Genomic DNA, 21,481 nt, shown 5'->3' with positions numbered 1-21,481 from the left:
AAAAAAATACAACAAAAAGTAAACAGGTTCAAGCTGGAAAAAAGAAAGGGAAATAAATGTAAGAAATAAGCCAAACCAATAGTAAGAACACATGAAAATGTTTCAGACCTGTTTTATGAACTCTCTGGCAAATAAGTCAGGGCAACAAAGATATGAGGAAGCTTTCAACAACCCCTGTAAATCCTCAGTTGTTCTGTCCATTTTGTTTCATTCAGGCTTCTGAAGAGATTACCATGGCAGTAGGGACTCACAGACACGGGAGAACTTAAGCACCTCTCCCTTCCAGCACTCACTCTGCACCGGCTGCAGAAGAGGTAAGGTGTCATTGCACGTTGAACCAGCTCTGTACTCCCCCACCCACAGTGCTTCTCAGCGGCCACCCACAGCTGTCCCAGGGCAGATCCACACCAGAAAGCAGCTAGTTCCCCTATGATAAGAAGATCTGACCCTTCAACTGAAGATGAGCAGTACCTTTAAAGGTACATAAACATCACCTGGTCTGTCCATGATGGCCACAGTAATTTTCTTCCGGTGTAAAACACTGGATTTTCCAACTCAAGCCCTATCCAGCAGACATGCTAAATAGTAGACCATAGCATTTTACACAGTAAGATAAGATCATCACCCATCTAATATAACTATGGCAAAACAATTGGGTGAAAGTCACTCTCTTGAAAAAGCCCAGTGCATTAAATGTCAAGGCAGCCTTTACAGCTGACATAAACCTCAAGCACCATCCAGTTAAATCAAGGTTCACACAGTCAAAATTAACACCCATAAAATCCACCATTTCTCTTACAACCCATTGTGTTTTGGCATACTTCATTGTCTCTTCCCAGTATATCTTCACCACAGTTCCTTACTTCCACTTTTTGCTGCCCATAAATATTATTACAAATTAAATTTAAACTGAGAAAAAATTCAAGAAGTCTGTCAAATAGGACAAGTTTCTATATTAGTTGTCAAAAATACTTCTCTCAACTACACAGATATATTTATTTTACACTCTTCAACGACAAATGAAATACATTTTCTTTGGCAAGGAACTTCAGTCTAATCATCTCAACTATACAAGAACGAGGCTGTCAGACTCAAAACGAAGGACTACAACTTTGAGAAGGAAAGCAGAACAAATGTCAATAATGAGCATGTTGCAGGACTTCAACCTGAAAGAGCAAGAACAGAGCCCAAGTGAACAAGAAACTGACACTAAAAAATGGTTGGCAAGGGCCTAATTTGAAGGAACAAAATAAGGGGAAGTATTGTGAAACAGGGACAATGAAGTAGAACAGAATTTCAGAAAATATGTATTCACCTAAAATTTCTTACCTAATACCTCCAACTTCAGCCAAACGTCTGGAGCAGGGTCCAGTATTTTTAAAGGACAACAGAAAAAAGGGCCTTAAATACTCAGTCAGTACCAGAGCAGGAAAAGAGGATATTTTTCCATTGGTCTTGGCTGATAAACTGAGATCACACCTCCTGTCTGTCTCCACACTCATAAAGACTGGAAGTTTGCTTTAATTTTAAAGAAGAAAACTTCAATTTTCATGTAAGTTACCTGTGGAAACCCAGGGCACCAGGAATATTTCTCTGTCTGCTCTGCAGTGTCCTGACCCCCAGGGGAGCACTGACTTTGACCCTCATTCATGGAAAAAGTTTCCTAGACTTTAAGATAGACTAGAATCCACAAAAGTGTGAAATAGATATAGAGAGTGGTGTAGGTGTATCACTTGGTGAGAAATTTAGGTTTGGGGATTTTTTAGTTATGTTGTGGATGGAAGCAAGATGGAGGGCACGGGTGCTGTCCAGGGTTTCTTCTTCATGCTTCTTCTTCCTTCTTCTTGGGTTTGGGTGCCTGGGCAGAAAAGTCTGCAGTGGGGCTCTCTGAGATCAGTTATTGGGTTAAAAGGGAAAATAATCTAGGTGTCAATTCTTAATTGGATAGTTTAGTCTTAAAAGACCTTGTAACAAGAGACTGTTAGCCATTTTGTGCCCTCTAATGAAAAACTGCCGAACTCATGGTTGTGAGACTGTTTTACTGATAAGAAATAATAAACACCTGAATCAGAACATTAACTACTGTCTCAAGTGCCTTCAATCCAGACCCAGAGAAACACGTAATTATCTGACTCTGGAAGGGCTGTAACATTTCATTACAGAAACTACAGAAAACCAGTATTTTATATGGCTCTCTGCCACTCAGATGTGGCAGCTTACTTCTCACCACAGTGCCAGCAGGATGCCCTAATACCACGCAAACTCCTGTTTCTCATACATGATCTGGCACCTGTCTGTCCCTTAGAAAGCGCTTTAAGCACAGACTCATGGAAAGTAAGAGCAACGATGACTTGCTCAACACAGCAATGAACCTGCAAGAACCACACTAGAGAAATACTGCTTGGACACACAAAATCAACAGCACTCAGATTTTTATAACCACCAGGCATTTAGAATGTTATGAAACAGCCAATTACTTTACAGATCAAATTTAACCTGTTATGAAGATCTAACTTTTTTGCTCAAGTTCTTGCTCACCCTTTTCTTGGCAAGATTTGCTGCTTTCAGAACACCTAACTTTCACTAAATAGAATAAAAATGTTATATTCAGAAAACATGCTTGATTCAAAATATGTGGACAATTATTCAGTGCTACAGGTTAAATGTTACTTAACAATCCACTACAGATAACCTGCCTACAGGAAAATGGTATAAAGGTCCTGTCATATCCAGTATTAACCTTTCTGGCAAGCAAATGATCAGGAGCATTTCTCCCGGCAGAGCAATAAATGCTGATTAGCAGTTAGCAAAGACCAAGAAGAATGCTCAAAACCAGTGTTTCATCTTAAAACCCAAAAAGGGAGAAAATCACAATTCCGCGCTGTACTGCTTAACAAGCCTGGTGGGGAGAGAATGCAGAAGCAACTCTAAACTGGCAGCAAGTGTCCTGTGGTTTTATGCTTATGAAGGAAAAAAGGTTATGAAAGCCCGGGATGGGAAAGGAACATATAGCATAGGCAAACTAACATATCCAATTTGTAGAAGTCTACTACTAGTACCACAACAAATGTTTTATAGCCTAAAGGTAATTGGTCAATAAAAGTGGGAACACTACCATATAATAGTAATCTTTGAAGACCAGCTGTATCATGCAGTTTTTCAACAGTATTATTTCAATTCAGTATTTCTTCCACAGTCAATGGGCTACAGTTTAGTTTGTCCGCTTGAACTTTTTTAAAGCAAAAATCTGCCCAACATGTGCCTTCTTAGGTAGCAAAATATTTTCATTACCACAAAGTTGCTAAGGAACTGCTAAAGCCTTCTAACATGACTGAGGAGAATTTTAAAGCAAACCGAGCTTATAGCCCAGTCAGAATTGTAAGCCAGTAATATGAACACAAATGAAAATAAGTCCTACCATTCCTTCTGCAAATTCAAATCTTGGCAGAAAGCTAAGTGCTTCTAATCATAGAACAATTTGTGTTGGAAGGAATCTTAAAAATCATCTAGTTCCAACTCCCCTCTCCTCCACACACATGGACATCTTCCACTAGACCAGTTATGCAGAGCCAAATCCAGCCTGGCCTCAAACACTTCCAGTGATGGGGCTTCCACAGCTCCTCTGGGCCACATGTTGCTGTGCCTCACTACCCTCAGAGTAAAGAATTTCTTCCTAACATCTAAACTAAACCTGCCCTTTTCCTCAGTTTTTAGCCACTTCCCTTCATTCTATCACTACATGCCTGTGTAAAAAGTTCTTCTCCAGCTCTTCTGTATGCTCTCCTTGAGGGGTCATCCCCTCCTGGTACTGGTGGGGCTGAAAGACTTGATTAACATGAACACCCCTGTTCTTGGTTGCCAGCAGCTTTTTATGGCACAGAATGCTTCTGCAGACTTGCATAGTCAGGAAATAATGTCCACGTCTCCTGACTTTACATCCATACTCAAATACTGACTTCAGGGTAGTTTAAGTGCATCTATAGTTACTTCCATTCTCAGGCAGTCTGATTAATTTGAGGATATGCCAAAGTAGTGAAATTGACTTCATTTCTTCTGAGATTTTTAAAAATTGCATAAAGGAAACAGAATGCCAATAACTTCTTACTGGCTCATTTTTTTTGCAGGTACCACAGAAAAGAGTCTTCCATTAGTCTCAAGCCTAATGAACTACTGCAGACAAAGTAGGTCAGTTACAGCAGTACAGAAATTAGTGTCATGCTCCACTGGTATATAGATTCACCCATTTATTTACAAATAATTTAATCCTTATTTTGAGAAACCATTTAGTTCAAGATGATTTGGTATTTGTAATAACTTCGGTGTTACTGAACATCAGATTAAGCTTTTCATAGCCTGAGAAAGAAATTGACACGCTTGAAGCTCTTTCTATTAAAAACACCATAATAATGCACAAGAGCACAGCGGTATTTTTCAAAGTTACACTCTCCTCATCTATTTCTACTAAATGTGGTGTATCTTCAGCTTACACACAGCAGCTACTCTGGAGGTAAGTTCAGCTTCACCACATCAAGGCTCCCTACTGAACAGGCTACCTTAATTCATAGTTAAAAGTAAATATTGACATATTAAGATTGCAAAGTTTAAACGCCTACTATTTTAGTGTTAAGAATAAGTAACTAACACTGTCAAAGACTGCATGAAAGCGAGATGAAAACCCAACCTTCAGCCTATTCTTGAGGAAGTAGAAGAAAAAATGAATTATCCTTTAATAGCCCCAGTGTGAGCAAAAACTATACCTTAAAAATGAAACCTGACAAACTGAAAAAGTGCACTACATAATTGTGCTGCTTGCAGTAATGGGGAAAATTAACAACTTAATGTCTTTGCCCAATGTACCTTAGCAAGGGACTATAATGTCCCAAAAACAATTACAAAAGGAGAGAAATTACATCTCATTTTAACAAATGAAATCAGAATTTCATCATTTTATCTCAGATATCAACTCATTCACTTCAGTGATTTTTCCCTCTAACTTCAGAGGAATAGTCCAACTTGAAAAATGAAACATTTCCTGGAATAATTGAAAGAGGTGTTATGAAATTTAAGCCAACAATACTATTCTAATTGGAACTATTATGAACAGTGAAGAGACAATGGGATATGAAAGACATCTTCAGAAAATCTTTTTCTCCTATTATTACAGTAGTATGTATCACACTGACAACAAAACATTTTAAAATGTTTTCCACTCAACAAAATATTTTGAGGAAATAAATACTCCACAATGAAAGAAATTTTCTAATGCAGTTCTTTCACTTATATTTTTTTTGCTTGTTCTAAGCAAATAACCTTGAAGAAAATGAGTATAAGCTACCCTTTCACTCAGTTTAATTCTTGAAAGAGTAACTGCCATGCTTAGTTCCTGCAAGGAAGACAAAATATTCCTCAATTAATTGTAAAAAACTAAAATCAAAATACTCATGTTTAAAGTTCGAGGATCTCTTCCCCTCATCTTTCAATAATCAGCTGGACAAAATACACTAAGTAACAGTTAAATAAATGAATAATTTTCACTTAAAGAAAGTATTGCAACATGTATGTGTCATTTTAATATATTAAGTATCAGTTTTGTATGACTGGAGAGGACTAAATATGTATTATATATTTAAAAAATCCATTGGTCTACAATGCATTACTCTAACTTCATACCTGTCTAATCACACCAGCCTAAAACCAGAGGAAACCATTAATTCTTCTCTCTAAAATTCGCAGCTGGAGGTGCCAATTCCACTTTTCATCAGCAAACACAGCACTCCAGAATCAAAAATCAAAATAAGACATGAAAATTTTTGCCTGCTGTGGTGATAGAAATCATTTAGGAATGATTTAAGGGTGACAAAACATGCCTGACTATTCACTCCTTCAAAAACTCTCTCCATCTCAAGAGAAGAATATTACTGCAGAGGAGATAGCAGCAGGATGTAGCCAAAAGTGTACTCAATAAAACAAATGAATATTAAAACAGAAAAAAAGGGGCAAATTTTTAAGAGAAGACAATGATTGACAGGCAAAATTTGCCAATCATCACAGGTAGGGTCTTCATCACAGAAATAATCTGTAATCAGGAAGAAAGCATTTCCTTAAAGGTAAGTCCCATATCAAACACCAGTTTTCTCCTGACGGGAAAATGGAGCATTGTGAGTGTGGGAAATGACTGCACAAACACACTGATTTCTATTCTCCATTGTTGCTGCTGACATCAGTTGAAGTCAGGTTGCATGAATATCATTGAAGAGGTTCTGGATGCTGCACCTTCTTTTCAGCAGGTCTCTCTGTAACAATTGCTCCACAGGTGCAAGCCTACAGTGAAACAGCTGGATTTTCTATGGTTGCATGAAATTTCTGACTGAAGTCCGTTACCACATTTTTAACAGCCATAGAAAAAGACTTCTATTTTTTAATAGAAAATAGAAAATAAAGTATTCCGTAGTTAAAAAACTGGCCCTCTACTGGACAAACATATTCAACTTCAATAAAATTCAGCATCCCCATTTCATAAATAGGTTACTGAGGCATTTTGTACTTTCAGTGATAAGTTTCAGAGATAAGTTTCTCTGTCATGAAAGGTTTAAAATTTATAACATTCATATTTTACCTGTATATATGGATTACAAAATGAGCGACTAGCATCTTCAGCTGACAGTATTACACTTCAAAATAAACACAAGAGCAGTCCCCATAAAAATGGTATGTATCTGTCAACAAAACCATGGGTACAACTACTCAGCCACATAACAGATTCACTACAATAGGTTGAAGATTTTTATGAACTACAAGTCTCTATTTACAGTCAGTCATAACACATATGCACAGCCAGGTTAAGCAGAAGTGGCATAGTCAACTACAGTGACTCATACTACATTTTTAAGACTGGATTTTGAAACTTTAATGACATTCTTGCAATGTTTCTCAGTCCTTTTGAAGGCAAAAGGAAGTAAGAATCACTGGATGGATCCTATCTACTTAGACACAGTACCTGAATGCAATGTTAAACCAGATTCTGTCCTAATCTTGTCAATATTGTGAGACCATCAGCAAAGCAGACAAAAATAAAAGTAGCTGTAGTATAAAGGCAAGGAAAGAGTTGGATTGGGCTAGGCCAACAGAGTGAATTTACAGAATTAAGTAAATATTGATCAAATGAAGCACAGTTCTCAGGGGGGAAGAAAAGTATCTTGGCCTCAAAGGAAGGCACTGTTATGATCAAGAGACTGAAAACAATTTAGTCAAAGACTGTCAATTGATTAAACCAAGCAAGTGAGATAGAGGCACTGAATGTGAAGAATCTTCACTAATGTGACCAAACACTTAATGTTTGCCGTACAACTCTTGAACCCCCAAAGAACATCAGTAACTTCAGAAGACAGCAAAAAAAATTAAAATGAAGAGCAGTAAGCTTTTTAGCTCTGTAAACTGTTCGTTTCAGCTTGTAATTAATGTTAGAAAAAGCAACAGGAGCAGAACAAAGAGCTAGTACCTCACCTCTCAGAGAAGATATTAAGAGCATATTAAAAATAGAAGAGACTAGGATTTAACTCTAAAAAGAAAATATGCACAAATTATGCACTAAATCCACCTTATTAACAAATATTTAAGTTTGGCTAGATTACTTATCCGAAACTAGCTGGAGATTTCTTTCTTCTGATTTCCCATTTTTGTCTTCAAGGATAAAATTATTTTTTTCTTCAGCAAATATTACTTAGCATGTATACCAAGAAAAGTGGTATTTTCAGACCTCTTTGTTCAATATTCAACTCAATCTCCCTCACTTCTTTAACCTAGGAAATCAGAAAAAAGACACATTCCAAAAAAGAACCAGTATGCTTCAAAAGGAAGGATACAAAAGAAATAATATGACACGACATTGGTAGAGTAAAACTAGTGCTAAGCTGCAACAACTTTAAAAGAGTTTCCCCTAATTGAAGTTACTGCAAGTTTTCATCTTTCACTGATAAACAGCTAGCTTGAAACAGAAAGAGACTCTATGACAAACATTAGAAACTGCATTCCAATTTCAAAAACCGTAGCATTTAGTGCAAAAGGCAAACGTGCTGTTGTGCTCCGTCTATGGCAAATTTGTGGGCACAGCTGCAGTAAAAATGTACACCAGTCTATGACCATTTATATTAAGTCATGACTGACTGGTGTTTTTACCTAGCAGAAAATATAACAAGATCCAATGGAGGAAAGATTAAGTTGGATAGTTTTTAATTAGAGATAAGGCAAACATTTTTAGAAATCATTAAAAAATCCTCATAAGTTACCTGTCATTTCAAGCCTTGAAAACACACCCAGACTCCTGTTCCAAAACCTCTTTTATATATTGACGAAAAATTATGTTTTGTATTACACAGGAAGTTCCACAAGACAAGGACAGTACTCATTTTATAACCTCTTAAAATGCTATTTTGCATGTAGGAACAGAACAAAACATACAGATCTCCCTAAACATTCTCAGAACGTACATTCTTCCAACCTTCATAATTTACACTTTCTTGGCAGAAGAGGGCAAGGATAGGAAGCAACTCATCAAAAAAACCTTAAGAAGTAGTATCTAAAAACTGTAAACAATTAAAATTCCTACTAACAAAGCTGAGTGAGTGAAACACTAAGACTCATTTGTGCTGTAGCAGGTGATTAAAATAATCCCATTAGGTATAAAATTGTGGTTTTACTTTGTATTTCATCATTTGCAGTCTCTTTGTGAGTGCATCGGCATCACATAATGCAGGCTGATTCACAATTCACTGTGACAACACCCGTAGGTATACAACACTGTTTTTGTGACCTCAGCTTGTCACTGTAAGAACAATTAGATAATCAGATACCAACAAGAAACTGTAAAATTATTTCTTATCATTTGAGCTGTATTCCTTCTTATTTTGCATTCTTCTGGTATCAGAAAAAAAACAACATAATACATACAGAGCACACCAATTCTCTTCTTCTTTTTTTTTTTTTTGGCATAACCACAGTATGCATGTGTTTCAGAGTATTTCTGTAGATGTGCCAGCATTTAGCAGAGGAAATTTAGCACATTAACATTACATATACACCCATTAGCAAGAAGGCCAGTTTCTGAGAAAATTACTTTCAGAGTTTTCCCCATATGGCTTCAAATAGGCACTCAAGACACAGAACTGACAGCTCTGTCAAGAATTTAAGGTACATAATTTCACTAGTTGCATTCCCACGCATCATTATATTAAGCAATGCTGTCTGAAAGCTATAAAAAACTCCTCTTGCTTGGCAACCCAGGACTTTTATCTTTTTCTTTATAGATACTTTAACGATACCCTGAATAGTTTTCCAAAACTAGAAAGCTATGAAGCACTCAGCTTGATCTGCCTTTAAAACAAAGATTTTCACAGAATACCAAAACACATACAGAGAACAGAATATTAGGGGGAGGAGAAGTGGAGAAAAGCAACAAAACTGATGTAAAACTGCCATGAGAATTCATAGTGAACCCTATCAAAAATCCAGCTCTTCTTTGCAGGGAGGAAAAAATACATTTTCATCTGATCAGTGTGCCCTCATTTCTAAACTTGTACATTACCAAGAAAAGACTTATAAAGTGGATCAGATTAATATCAAACTATTATTACCAGCCTATCATTTTAAAGGGCAGATTAAGAATGCGTTCAAAGAAAAACAATATACAAATACCATGATTTTAATAGACTAGGATTGTATTATCATCAGCAGAAATCATCTAATAAAGGCACTGCCATATGAGTAAGGACCAAAGAACCAACTAATGCAACAGCAGAATATACATAATTAATAACTTTGTGCAGTTGAAGACTGCCAATAATTCAGCAAAGAAAAATCAAAAGATGAAGTGAGAAGCAGTATTAAACAGTACAGCTTTATTTTAATTCCACGGTTTTTTTAATTCCTCAAGTCATAACATCCCTATCTGCTAAACAGTCTGCACAAAAAAATTCAAAAACCTCTGCTCAAAAAGAATGTTTTTTTCTGAAACTATTAGAAATAGTGTTTAATATGCCCCAGAAAACTTCACCTAATGAGTATTCTAGGAAATACTTGTTCTGCTGCTCTAATAAACACAATTTGACTTATCCTAATGAAGGTATCTCTTGCTCAGAACTAACAGACCTAGAACTCAGAATGCTACTTTTTAACAACTTGTAGTTTGCAGGCAAGAAAAGAATCTGATTTAAGAGAAATAGCACATCAATAAAGAAATAGCACATCAATAAAGAAAAATTATGAAATTATTTCGCATAATAACTAGTGGTTAGGCCATAATAACTGGCCTACTCTCAAAAATGTCAAAATGTCAAATGTCAAATTTTTTGCTCTATTATGAAACAACAAACTTGGTCACTCAGTTACCCACTAGTTTTTGACCATAAGCTAATCAATCACTCAGGTTCCAATGTTCTCTTAATATGTAAACCATATCCCTAATTAAAAAAAAAAATTAAACTGCCATTTTTTATTGTTTTGAAACAGAAATGGATTACAGCCCAGTCCTTCTTGTGTACATGACAGAAAATACTGTACTGTCAGCATTTCAATACTACTGAAACAGACAACCTCTAGGTACCATGTGTCAGGAAAGACTTAGAATTATTTTGACACACAGATTTTAGTAAAACACAATATAAAATTCCAAACAGATCTTAGTTATTTCATAAACTCTGTCTTGTGAATGTGTGCAGGGACACTGTGTATGTTGGAACAGAGCTATTGAGACCTCAGTAATGTTAACCATGATCCTGATTCTGCACTTGGATCCACACAAGCAAACCCTTTACACCCACTAAAGCTTCTAATAAAGAAAATTCAGAGTTAATAATGTGGAGGAAGCAGATGGTAAGCAAAAGTACAAAAGAATTACATGTGAACTAAATTCTGAATTCATATGTAGTGCACCACCTAAACAGGTCAGCAACAGTCCATATCAAATATGCAATGCTAACCAAAAAGCTGGTACGTGTTTTTAAAAGAACATGAAAGAGAAAAGAAAAACTAACCAACAATTAGCATTCATAAACTCATAGAATGGTTTGGATTGGAACAGATCTCTGAAAATCATCTAGACCAACTTCTCCGCCACGGGCTGGGAACATGTTGATCACTAGATCATGTTGATCAATGCCCCATCCAATCTTCTGAACATTTGCAATGACAGGGCATCCACAATCTCTCTGGGCAACCTGGTCCAGTGTCTCATCACCCTCATCATGAACTTCTCCCTTAAATCCAGTCTAAATCCATAATCCTTCCATTTAAAACCATTGCCCCTTGTTCTGCCACTACATGCCCTGGTCAAATGTCTCTCTCCATCTTTCTTGTAAACCCCCTTTAAGTACTGAATAGCTACAACAATGTTTCTCTGGAGTCTTCTGTAGGCGGGACAACTCCTACTGTCTCAGTCTGCCTTCACAGCAAAGGTCCTCCTGCCTTTGAATCACTTCAATGGCCCTATGGACCCATTTCAACAGATCTGTGTCTGTCTCATGCTGGGGGCCCCTCAGCCAGCCCTTCATGCAATATTCCAGGTGAGGTCTGAGAAGAGCTGAGAAGAGTGGTCGGTACACCAAAGGGTTGTGTTGCTATCCAGAGGGACTTGGGCAGGCTGGAGATATGGTCTGACAGGAACCTCATGAAGTTCAACAAGAGGAAGTGAAATGTCCTACACTGGAGGGGACAAGCACCAGTACAAGCTGGATGCTGTCCAGCCAGAAGAAAGCCTTGTGAAAAAGAACCTGAGCCTCCTGGTGGACACCAAGTCAATAGTGAGCCATCCTGGGCTGCTCCAGGAAAAGTACTGCCCACAGGCTGAGGAAAATGATCCTTCCCCTGTACTCAACAATGTGAGGCCTCACGTGGAGCAGCATAATCAGCGCTGGGCTCCACAGTATAAGAGTCATATAGATACTGTAATGAGTACAGCAAAGGCCACCAGGATGATGAAAGGATAGGAAGGGCAGGGAAAGGATAGGGAAGGGCACCTCACATATGAGAGCAAGCCACAAGAGAGCTTTTTAATTCCTTACGTGAAGAAAAGCTATGTAAATTGGGAATTCATATATGGCCATGTATATAATTACCAATATAGAGGGCAAATATATAGGATCAATTATTTAATATGTTACACCTGTATTTACGTGTTGAAGAGGATATTAATAATTGACTACACATCTCTTTCTACAAAGAAGTAAATTAATATAATCTCTAAATCAATATAAATACCTAAATTGTATATCATTGTAATCTAAAATTGTGAATTTTAGATTGTATATTATTGTAATCGAAAAAGCAATCACCCTTCTCTAAATACTTGTCAGGATCAGAACTTTTTTCTAACTTCAGTTAAAGAGATGATGACGAACATTACAGAAAATGGGCTAATACAGTAATGCACAAGTAGGAGAATATTTTGCCCACTATTTTTCAAGGTACAGAAAGGTAATATAGAAAATACATGCAGATATGCAATTACACACAATATTGAAGGAAACAATGCAGTCACCTACTGCACTTGTAAGATATTACAAAGAGATTCAGAAGATTATAAGGACATGCCAAGTTTTTCTTCCATTACAATGCAATTTCAAAAAATATTTTACTTCTTGCTAGCAGAATTAATTCTTTATTCAGCAATTAGTTCTGTGAACCTAATCTTTAAGGAAAACTCTCATAAACATCAAGTCTACAGGAGTAATACTTCAGAGATATTCAAAACAAACTGAGAAAGCAAATTCAAGTTCCAACTCAAATTACACTTGAACTGAAACTCAACCTGTTATCTGAGCAAAAAGGTAGGAGATAAAATGATGGTTTAAGCATATGTAGTGGCACACACCTCTATTTAAACCTGCTTTCAGACCAAAAAACAAGTACATGTCACTACAATATTTTTGCAGTTGCTTACCTGCAAGTTCAATTAAAAAGACAGTTTAAAACTTCTTTATATGGGATGTAATATAGTAGGAAAACACCATTGCCCTAGCAGATGGTGTTGAAGTCAGAAAGAACCTCCAAAACTGTAACATACACCACAAACATTGTATGTTGCAGGGCTGACAAAACTTGAGACAAGTAACAGAGCAAGGTCATTCTCAAACCAGGTCACAGAAGGACCTTGGGTATGAATGGTACAACCTGGAAATGGAAGAGGATGAAAGGTGTTTTTATTAGTTTCTCAAAGGCCTAGGAGCCAGCAATAAAACATGTATTAATGCATAGTCTGCCTGAAGAAAAATTTTAAAGACCTCTGATTGGTAGGCCACATTCAGAATTGCCTTCCATCCTGCACATATATTCTGTATGTTGAAAAATTTACCTTATGACCTTTCATTTTTCACTTCAATTTCAAGGAGGCAAGTTTTCAAATTACTTACCTCCTTCAATGGACAGTCATTCCTGCCTCTACACTTACCGTCCCACTGACCATTTAAACTTTGGGACTTGTACACTTGCCATTGGTAACATTATTTCAAAAAAAATCCAGAAACGCAAAATATCTTGCTGATTCCTTTTTTTAAATTTTTTGTATACTTATACTATCAGCTGTTTACTCTGTTAGATTCATGAGTTATTATAATTTTGCATATCAGAATCCTGTAAGTTTTGTGTCTAAAATTACCCAGTTTTACAAAAGATCAAGTTTAAGTACTTTGAAAAAAATCAACTGCAATGCAATTCAGTATCTTCAGTCTGTTCCACAGATACACCTCATCTTTTCAAAATTCTCAAAATGTGAATTTTACACCTAAGTGAAATTCTAGATTTATTTAGGAGCAAGCAAGCTGGTAAAAATTACATAACTACAGTTCTGTGTATCATATATACTTAATTTATAAAATTTATTTTCTGTGTTTATCTTACTCACCAAATCATTAATTAACAAAGTTATCCCAACATGATATAAAGCAATGCTAAAAATAAAGTAAGAATAACTGAGTTATGTTTCACAATTCTTTCTAAAAATTTTATCCTGGCTGACACTGGTGTCTTCTATATACAATTCCTTATGCATTTGAAAGGTTATTATGAATCAACAAAATGATGTTATTATACCTTGTCATAGATATAGATGTCTATGTCTAAAGATACAATAAGACTTTCAAAGTTTGCAGCAAGTTTTAAGCACAACAGGCACATAGGAAGCAAGATTATATGCCATAATAAAAAAATCACAAAATTATAAGTATCTTGCAAAATTCACTACGCAACCAGCTTACAAAATTAAAGATGGCAGGAGCTCAGATACAAGCACAGAGAATGACCAACTCAATGAGCTCAATCACCACAAATGCTCCTGAACACACTGTCCCCCGGGCATGTTGTAAAGTCTGCTCACAAACACTATGCAGGTTGCTAATACTGCATTTATAGCTGGGTTCCAGCAGTTACAGCAGCTCAGCTAACATGTAACATCTCTTTAAGACAACAGAATTTGACTGTCTCAATCAAATTTATCTAGTACCTGTAAGTGACCTGGCTTGTCACAAACTTTGCACCTTAGTTTAAAACTCTTTGCTTTAAACTGAACTAATACAACTTTATTCTCTCTCAGAAGAAAAGCCACACACATTTACCTTCTGAGGGGTCAAAACCCTCTGCCTGAACTTTTCAATCGTCTCTTGACCTGCAGCTGCCCATGCACTAGCAAATGCTTCGGCTTTGTCTTGATCCAGGTGAATGCTTTGCAGCTGCTGTTGCAGTGAAGCAGGCTTCAAATTGTGGTAGACTGCCTGTTAAAGGAAAAATAACTGCTGTTGCCAAGTGCTGTTCTACAGGTTGTAGCAGATATGTTCTAGCACAAATGTCCACCATGTTCACACAAGATTTTTAGTAGCAACTCCGCTAGGGGAACTATCTGCGTCCTTTTCATCTTAACCCTCTTACTTGCTAGATGGAAAACTGTAACTATCTCAAAATGCAGTGTAACAAATTACTCTTCTCAAGACAGACACACTACAAAAAAATATAGACACAAGTCAGATCTGAGTATATGTACAGATTTCCACTGTACATAATCACAAAGCAGCTATCCGTGAAAAACAGATGGGCTTTGAAGCCAATTGTGACCATCAAGAAAGGTGAACTTTTCCAAATTCACACTATTCAAGCAAAATTAAACTACAAGGCAATATTCTGAAAAACCAAGAAGTTTGCCTAAACTGAATGGGTTAGATATTACTTCCCTACTAGGGTTAATTTTTTTGTGGAATGGTTCTTCACTTTCAAAACAGGATTGTGTCATCACCAGGTCAGGTTAAAAAAAGAAGCAACATACATGGCAAAAACTGTAGGGTAGTCCTTTTATCTATAATACCTCCACAGACCAAAGTGCTGTTAAAACAGTTATTATCTGAGAGAACAAGCAGCTGCTCCAAGAAGCACAACTATCAGCAGGAAAACAAAGAATTCTCATCCAACATGTAGTCCATCTTGGACTCTTTTTTTGGGAAGATATTAATATTCTTCCCTCTTTTTTTTTTTAAATGCATAAAAATCATGAAGAGAATTAACTGCTTTTTCTGCTCATCTTCAGTAATTATAATATAAATTAAGCAGTCTGAGAAATCAGGACAAGGTAATTCTGCTATTTTGCTGAGATGAAAATTTTAAAAAATTCCAGTCTGGAGGTGACCTCAGGTTTTATTTTGATTTTTGGTGGATGGGAGCCATGAGGACGATTATTTGTTTTATTTCTAATACAGTGGAATGTGTTAATTAAGTAAACTGATTATAAATTGACATGTGTAAGAAAGGACCAGATTTAAATCCACCAAAAGACCATCATTATGCGTGCCCTCTGTACAAGACTCTACTTTCTATATTTACATTAAATGGGTAGATAACAACATAGGCTTAACAATTTTTAAAACAGTTACCATATTTACTGGGTAATACAACAGCTTCCCAGCTTTAGCAGAGGTAGACCACAGAATCAGAAAGCCTTCTCTGTTTACAAGGTGACTGCACCGTGCTACACCATGCAGTCGTCCACTCCTCCAAATTCTTGAGCTACGTTAGTTGTGCCTGTCCACCTCAGTACAGTCTGCTTCTGTGCATGAAAATTTTCCATAACTGACTCCTAAAGTAAGTTAAGCTGTGCTCAGTAATGTTATCTAGGATTTTCCTCACAAGAACTTAAAAATGCATGGCTGGCTCAATGCGATGAATAAGAGAGAATACTATATCTCATCATTTTCAAGAGTTTCCTTGGAGTACTGCAGACCTCACTTATATTATTTATCTTTACATTAGCTGAAAAACCACTGTACAAAGGAACTTAGTCCCATCCAAATCAGAAAGGCCTGAAACAAAAAGCAGTTAAATCATAACCCCAAAACATACAAAACTACTACAGATATATTTTCACTAATTCCTTTTTAACTTCACTATCCTATCTTTGAAATCTATAGCTGGATTAAAAAAATACATTTATTAATGCCTAATAGTGAAAACAAAATACCTGCTCCAAAATGAATGATATAGTTTCAAGAACCAGATGAAGATCCTGTTTTTCCAATGAAAAAGCTATTTGAAGTTTTTCTTCCTCCTCTTCACTGAAGGTACTTTCAGCCTGAAGCACAAAAATGGTTAGTCCTGACATTTCATTTAAGGACCAATTTATCAAAGGACCAATTTATTTAAGGACCATATTTATCAGAATCAAAACTTTCGCCTCATCTTTATAAACACAGCGGCTATCCAGTTGTTTCTAAACAGAAATCACAAAGCAGTTTCAATTCCTCTCACTGAAAACAAAAACTAAAAGCCTACAGAGTACCACAGGATTATCTGACATACATCAGAAGAAAAAGCTTTCTCTTTGTACCTCATAGACACTACAGAAATATTATTCTTTCAATTATCAGATCATCTCCAACAAACTTTTATAAATAAAAATAAGGCAAATACAAACTGCATTAGTTAAATCACACCCCAGAAAACAGAAGGCAAAACTATAGTTAAGTTAGTTATGTATGTGTCTTCCATTCTGGATACCCTTCTAAAAATCACCCATGCTGTTGCAAAGGAAATAAAGGCCTAATGCATATTTATTTTGAAAGTCAAATTTGAATCTATAGCCTACTGAGTTACTGAAGACAATTGAGAATCTGCTGTACTTTTAAAATACAGCAGTTGTATTTACTATACTACAGCAAATTAAATAGTAATTTAAAATCCAGATATTGCCTTCTTTTAAAACCCAATTACTAACAAACACGACATTTAGAACACTTAGCAATCCAAAACTGCAAAGCTAGACAAGCAAAACAATTTAGCTGTCCAAATAAAAAAAATGAGGCAATTACACAAAACTTTCAATGATCACAACGTTTATAACAAGAGTATCAAAATGGAAACATTATTTGAATCATTAGTTGTTAAAAAGAAACACAGAGTTCCCAGTGTCTGCTTTGCTAAGGCAATGAAGTTCATTTCAAGCTTCCAGCAATTTAACTAGTTACTTAGGTACTTTAGAAAGTAAAACTACTCATGAGATTGAGTGGGCTGAATTACAATAATCACTTCAGCTCATGTAAATGACAATTAAAACTGTGAAGAGCTACTAAAATGCTATGGAGTAGTGAAAAAGAACAAAACAAACAAACAAAAAGCTGGTGATGCATTCCTGTTACCTAGCCGTTAATATCCATGCAAAACAGAGAAAACTCTCTGCAATAACAGTGGCATCCAAGCTAGTGATGTTAACGGAAAAAAAACAAACAAACAAACCAGCAGCTGAATCAAATTAGTCCTTACAGTCCCACACTTACAATCTTTAATATATTTGCATTTTTTTCCATGCTGCTCCTGTAATATTTTACCATTCAGCCTATATGCATATGTGTATAGAAAACAAATTCTGTGTTTCTTTTTATACTTTTTCTAAACACAAAGCAATGGAATAAACAAAATCTGACACCGTAAGACAATGAAACTAACAAAATAACTTCTGGTGTAAGATTCATTTTTCAGTTTCCCCAGCAATATTTAGTACTAAGTTTAGAGTTAGCCTGCATTTGACATTTGACCACTGGGAAAAACTTTCTTTCTCTGTTTTTATTTTATTTCTTTTGATTTCACAATCAATAATCGTCTTATGCAAAGATGACAGAAATATTCACTAAAAGCTCTGGATTTAATTTTTATCCTCAATTCCAGAGGTGTTTTTAGTTGCTGGACATCCACAAATGCACACCCATTTGGTTCTTCCTTTGTGTTGTAAAACACAGAACATGTAACATTTTCTTAAGAAAGGATGTTCTTTGATGGTTAATCTTTGCATACTTTTAAGCCTAATCAAGAAGAAAGATGAATTAACCCATGAAACACAGAGCAGCTAACAAGCTCTGAGTGATGTGCAAGATTCAGAAAGACAAAATACTTGATGGAAGAGTTGCCTTGCTAAGGTTTAGGGCCTGACATGCATCAGTGACCTCAGACCAAGGGGAAGGGTAACAAAACCTGGGAAGAAGGATGTACCACCAACAGTGAACACAAATAATGCAGAATTTATGGGCCTCAAGGACATTCGGCAGAACTCCCAAGATAAGGGAGAAACTGATAATGCCAATTCAGCAACTGTGCTGAAGTTAGCTCTGACTGGGTGAAAGGTAATTCCTGGGAGGAATCTGCAACCACTGGCTCACAGACCACAAACCCAAGAAGCCCAGTGACTCAAGAGAAAAAAAAGAAAGAGTAGGCAGACTACTTCTTGGGAAGCGAGACAATCATTAACCAGTAGAAGACAGAATATTAACTAACAAGAACTATGTAACTTATTGCCAATGAAAACTAAAGCCTTTGTTTGCTAAGATGTATAAATGGTAAAAAGTTTGGATGCTTGGGGTGCTTGCCTTAGGGAATGCCACTGAAAATCGAGCCTGCACAAATCTGAAATAAATAATCAATGTCTCGCTCGAGCGTGTAATCACTGGCTTTTTGCAAACCGGGTATCAAATCCGATTTCAGTGGACAACATTCGTGAGGGCAGAGGAGGAGTTTCTGCAAAAGGCCAAGCAACTCGGGGGTCCTCAGACAGCGCCCTCGGAGGCAGCAGCACCTGGGAGAGGCGGGCTACAACAAGTATCACTCGTTCGCATGCCATTCACCTTCTCAGGCCATTTGTTACCGGCTTTTACTTCATCCTCCCGATACAGTTCTGAAGAACTAGTGATGAATGAAATCAAGATCTAAAATCCTTCGGCAGGAGCGGAGCGGGGAGGGGCGGAGGTTGCGCTCAGGCTCCGCAGGCGCGCTTCCCAACCTCCGGCCAGGCCCAGCCCCGCGTCCTCCCACCACCGCCGAGCCCCCACTCCCGCCCCGCCCCGCCCAGCGCCGCACGACCCCCAGCCAGCTCCCCGCCAACCTTCAGGTGCAGCTTCTGGAGAAGGCGGGAGAGGAGCCGCGGAAACCGGCCCGGGTCCACGGCGTTGAGCAGCGACACAGCCCGGCGGATGCTGGAAGGAGGGAGGGAGGGGTGTCAGAGGGGCCCTGGCCCCGCTGCGCCCCGGCACCTTGGGGGTACCTGCTCTGCTCCGCCCCGCCCCGCACGGCCCAGCTCGGCTCGGCCCGGCGGGAGCCGCGCCGCCGGAGCGCCGGTACCTGTCGCTCTCCGGCACGACGGGCGCCGCCATGGTTGTGTCACGGGCCCGCCCCCTACGGCGGCCTGGCGAGGCCAAGCGCTGCCGCGCCGCTCTCAGCGAGGGCAGCGCAGACCCAGAGAATCACGGGATGAGCTTGGTGGAGAAAGACATCCGGTATCGTCCTGCTCCAGCCCATCATCGGGCACCAGCATGTCAGCTAGACTACAGCGCTGGAGTGTCACGTACAGTTTTTCCTTAAACACCCCAGGGACGGTGACTCTACCACCTCCCCGGGTAATCCATTCTGATGTTTAATCACAATTTCTGTGAAGAATTTCCTCCTCAGGTCCAGCCTTAACCTCGCCTCGTCGCCGGTAGCCTGGGTGAAGGTGCCGAGCCTCGCCGGGCGAGGGCTGCGACTGAACCCCGGCGGGGACGGCTCCGAGCCGCCCTGGTGCCCACAGCAGGCAGCGGGGACCAGTGCTCATCCTTGAGGCTCATCCTGAGCCCTCGCTGTTCAGCCCCTCGGGAACCGCAGGGACATTTGTTCCCGTGTGGGAGTGCACCGTCAGCCCTAAAATACCTGTCGTCACCATCCTTGTTTGTAGGCCTTGTTTGTAGCCTTGTCAAAGCAAGCTGCCGCCCTTGCAGCAGCAGCGAGTTGTTCTGGAGGCCATGGAATCTACAGTTCCTGCCTTCCCCAAACAACCTGTGCCCAGGTAATGCTCCCAGAGTCCCACCCCGTCCCACGCCATTGAACTCCCCTGCATAAGACACAGAGCACACCGTGCCTTGTTTCAGGCCAAGTACAAGGTTCTCAAGCTACATGAACAGAACCATTAACTTTCAAGCGTTGAATTGAGTGTTTTTACTTCACTTGAATGTGTGAAAAATGTGTATTTTATGATTGGCTTTTTGCAACTATTAAAATGAATATTATAGGTGTTGTGTTAGAAAGTAATGCTGTATTAATTCTCTTAAGTAGTGTAGTAACACTACTAGTAACTTTAGGTTATAACAAAATGTTAAAATAGAAACTATGTTATGTAGGATACTTTTTTTCTCTAAAGAAAGGACTCGCAGGGAGATAGCAGTCGCAGGACACCTAAATCTTTCAGAGAAAGGGAATTTGTTGATCCATTACCAAGAGAAACAAACTTCTTCCCACCAAGCACAGGCAGGATGACACTGTTAGGCTTATGAGGAAGAAGTTGACAGAATCCTGTGTTTGAATGGAATTTATGCATCATGTATGAAGTATGAATGTATGAATGTTGCATGTATGAATATGCAACAGGCTATTGCTTTTAAGGGTTAATCCTTTGTTAACGAGGGTCCTTTTTCGGGCTTATGCTGCCCAGAAAAAGGTACCCAGATGTCCATAATGCTTTATTTCTATCATATTTGTCTCATATCGTCCTAATTCAAATTGTCCAAATTATTATTACTCTAATTGTATTACTATTTTTATAACCATTTTATTACTATTAAACTTTTAAAATTTTAAAAACAAGTGATTGGCATTTTTCACAAATGGATCTAATGTCTGTGAGACCTCTATTTTCCATCAGGTTTCACTGAAATTGAAAAACAGGATCAAAGACAATGGGATGAGCGAACAGAGGAACAGGCAGCATAACTGCATAAGCCTTGTTTTCCTAGGAAGCCAACTAAAAGTATTAAAATTTTTTTGAAGACTTCTTCAGAATGTAGCTGCAAAGGTTTATAATATGTGTCACGAAGGTAATGAATGGTAATAAATTATGGTAACCTGAAGAGACAGGTGGGAAAAGGTTGGAAATTTTTGAGAGTACTGTGAAGAAATGTTTTATAAACATATATGCTGAAATTTTGCCTCTATTAACTGAAGG

At 38.0% G+C, this 21,481-nt stretch overlaps 1 protein-coding gene across 4 annotated transcripts in view; it reads right to left on the bottom strand.

Annotated features, from left to right (window-relative positions):
- The window catches only part of COMMD10 (COMM domain containing 10), a 101,372-nt gene extending 81,694 nt beyond the window's left edge, over positions 1-19,678 (bottom strand). For all 4 annotated transcript variants that reach the window (XM_059492385.1, XM_059492388.1, XM_059492387.1 and 1 more), the window contains exons 1-4: positions 19,630-19,678; positions 19,394-19,484; positions 16,487-16,597; positions 14,601-14,756 (exon numbers count right to left, since the gene is read on the bottom strand). In XM_059492385.1, the coding sequence (XP_059348368.1) occupies positions 14,601-14,756; positions 16,487-16,597; positions 19,394-19,484; positions 19,630-19,661 (390 nt within the window). In that variant the 5' untranslated portion in view covers positions 19,662-19,678. The remainder of the gene's footprint in view (positions 1-14,600; positions 14,757-16,486; positions 16,598-19,393; positions 19,485-19,629) is intronic.
- Positions 19,679-21,481: the final 1,803 nt, after the last annotated feature.

This window comes from Ammospiza nelsoni, chromosome Z (genome assembly GCF_027579445.1).
Source record: "Ammospiza nelsoni isolate bAmmNel1 chromosome Z, bAmmNel1.pri, whole genome shotgun sequence".
NCBI lineage: Eukaryota > Metazoa > Chordata > Aves > Passeriformes > Passerellidae > Ammospiza > Ammospiza nelsoni.
This window is presented reverse-complemented; position numbering and strand designations above follow the sequence as displayed.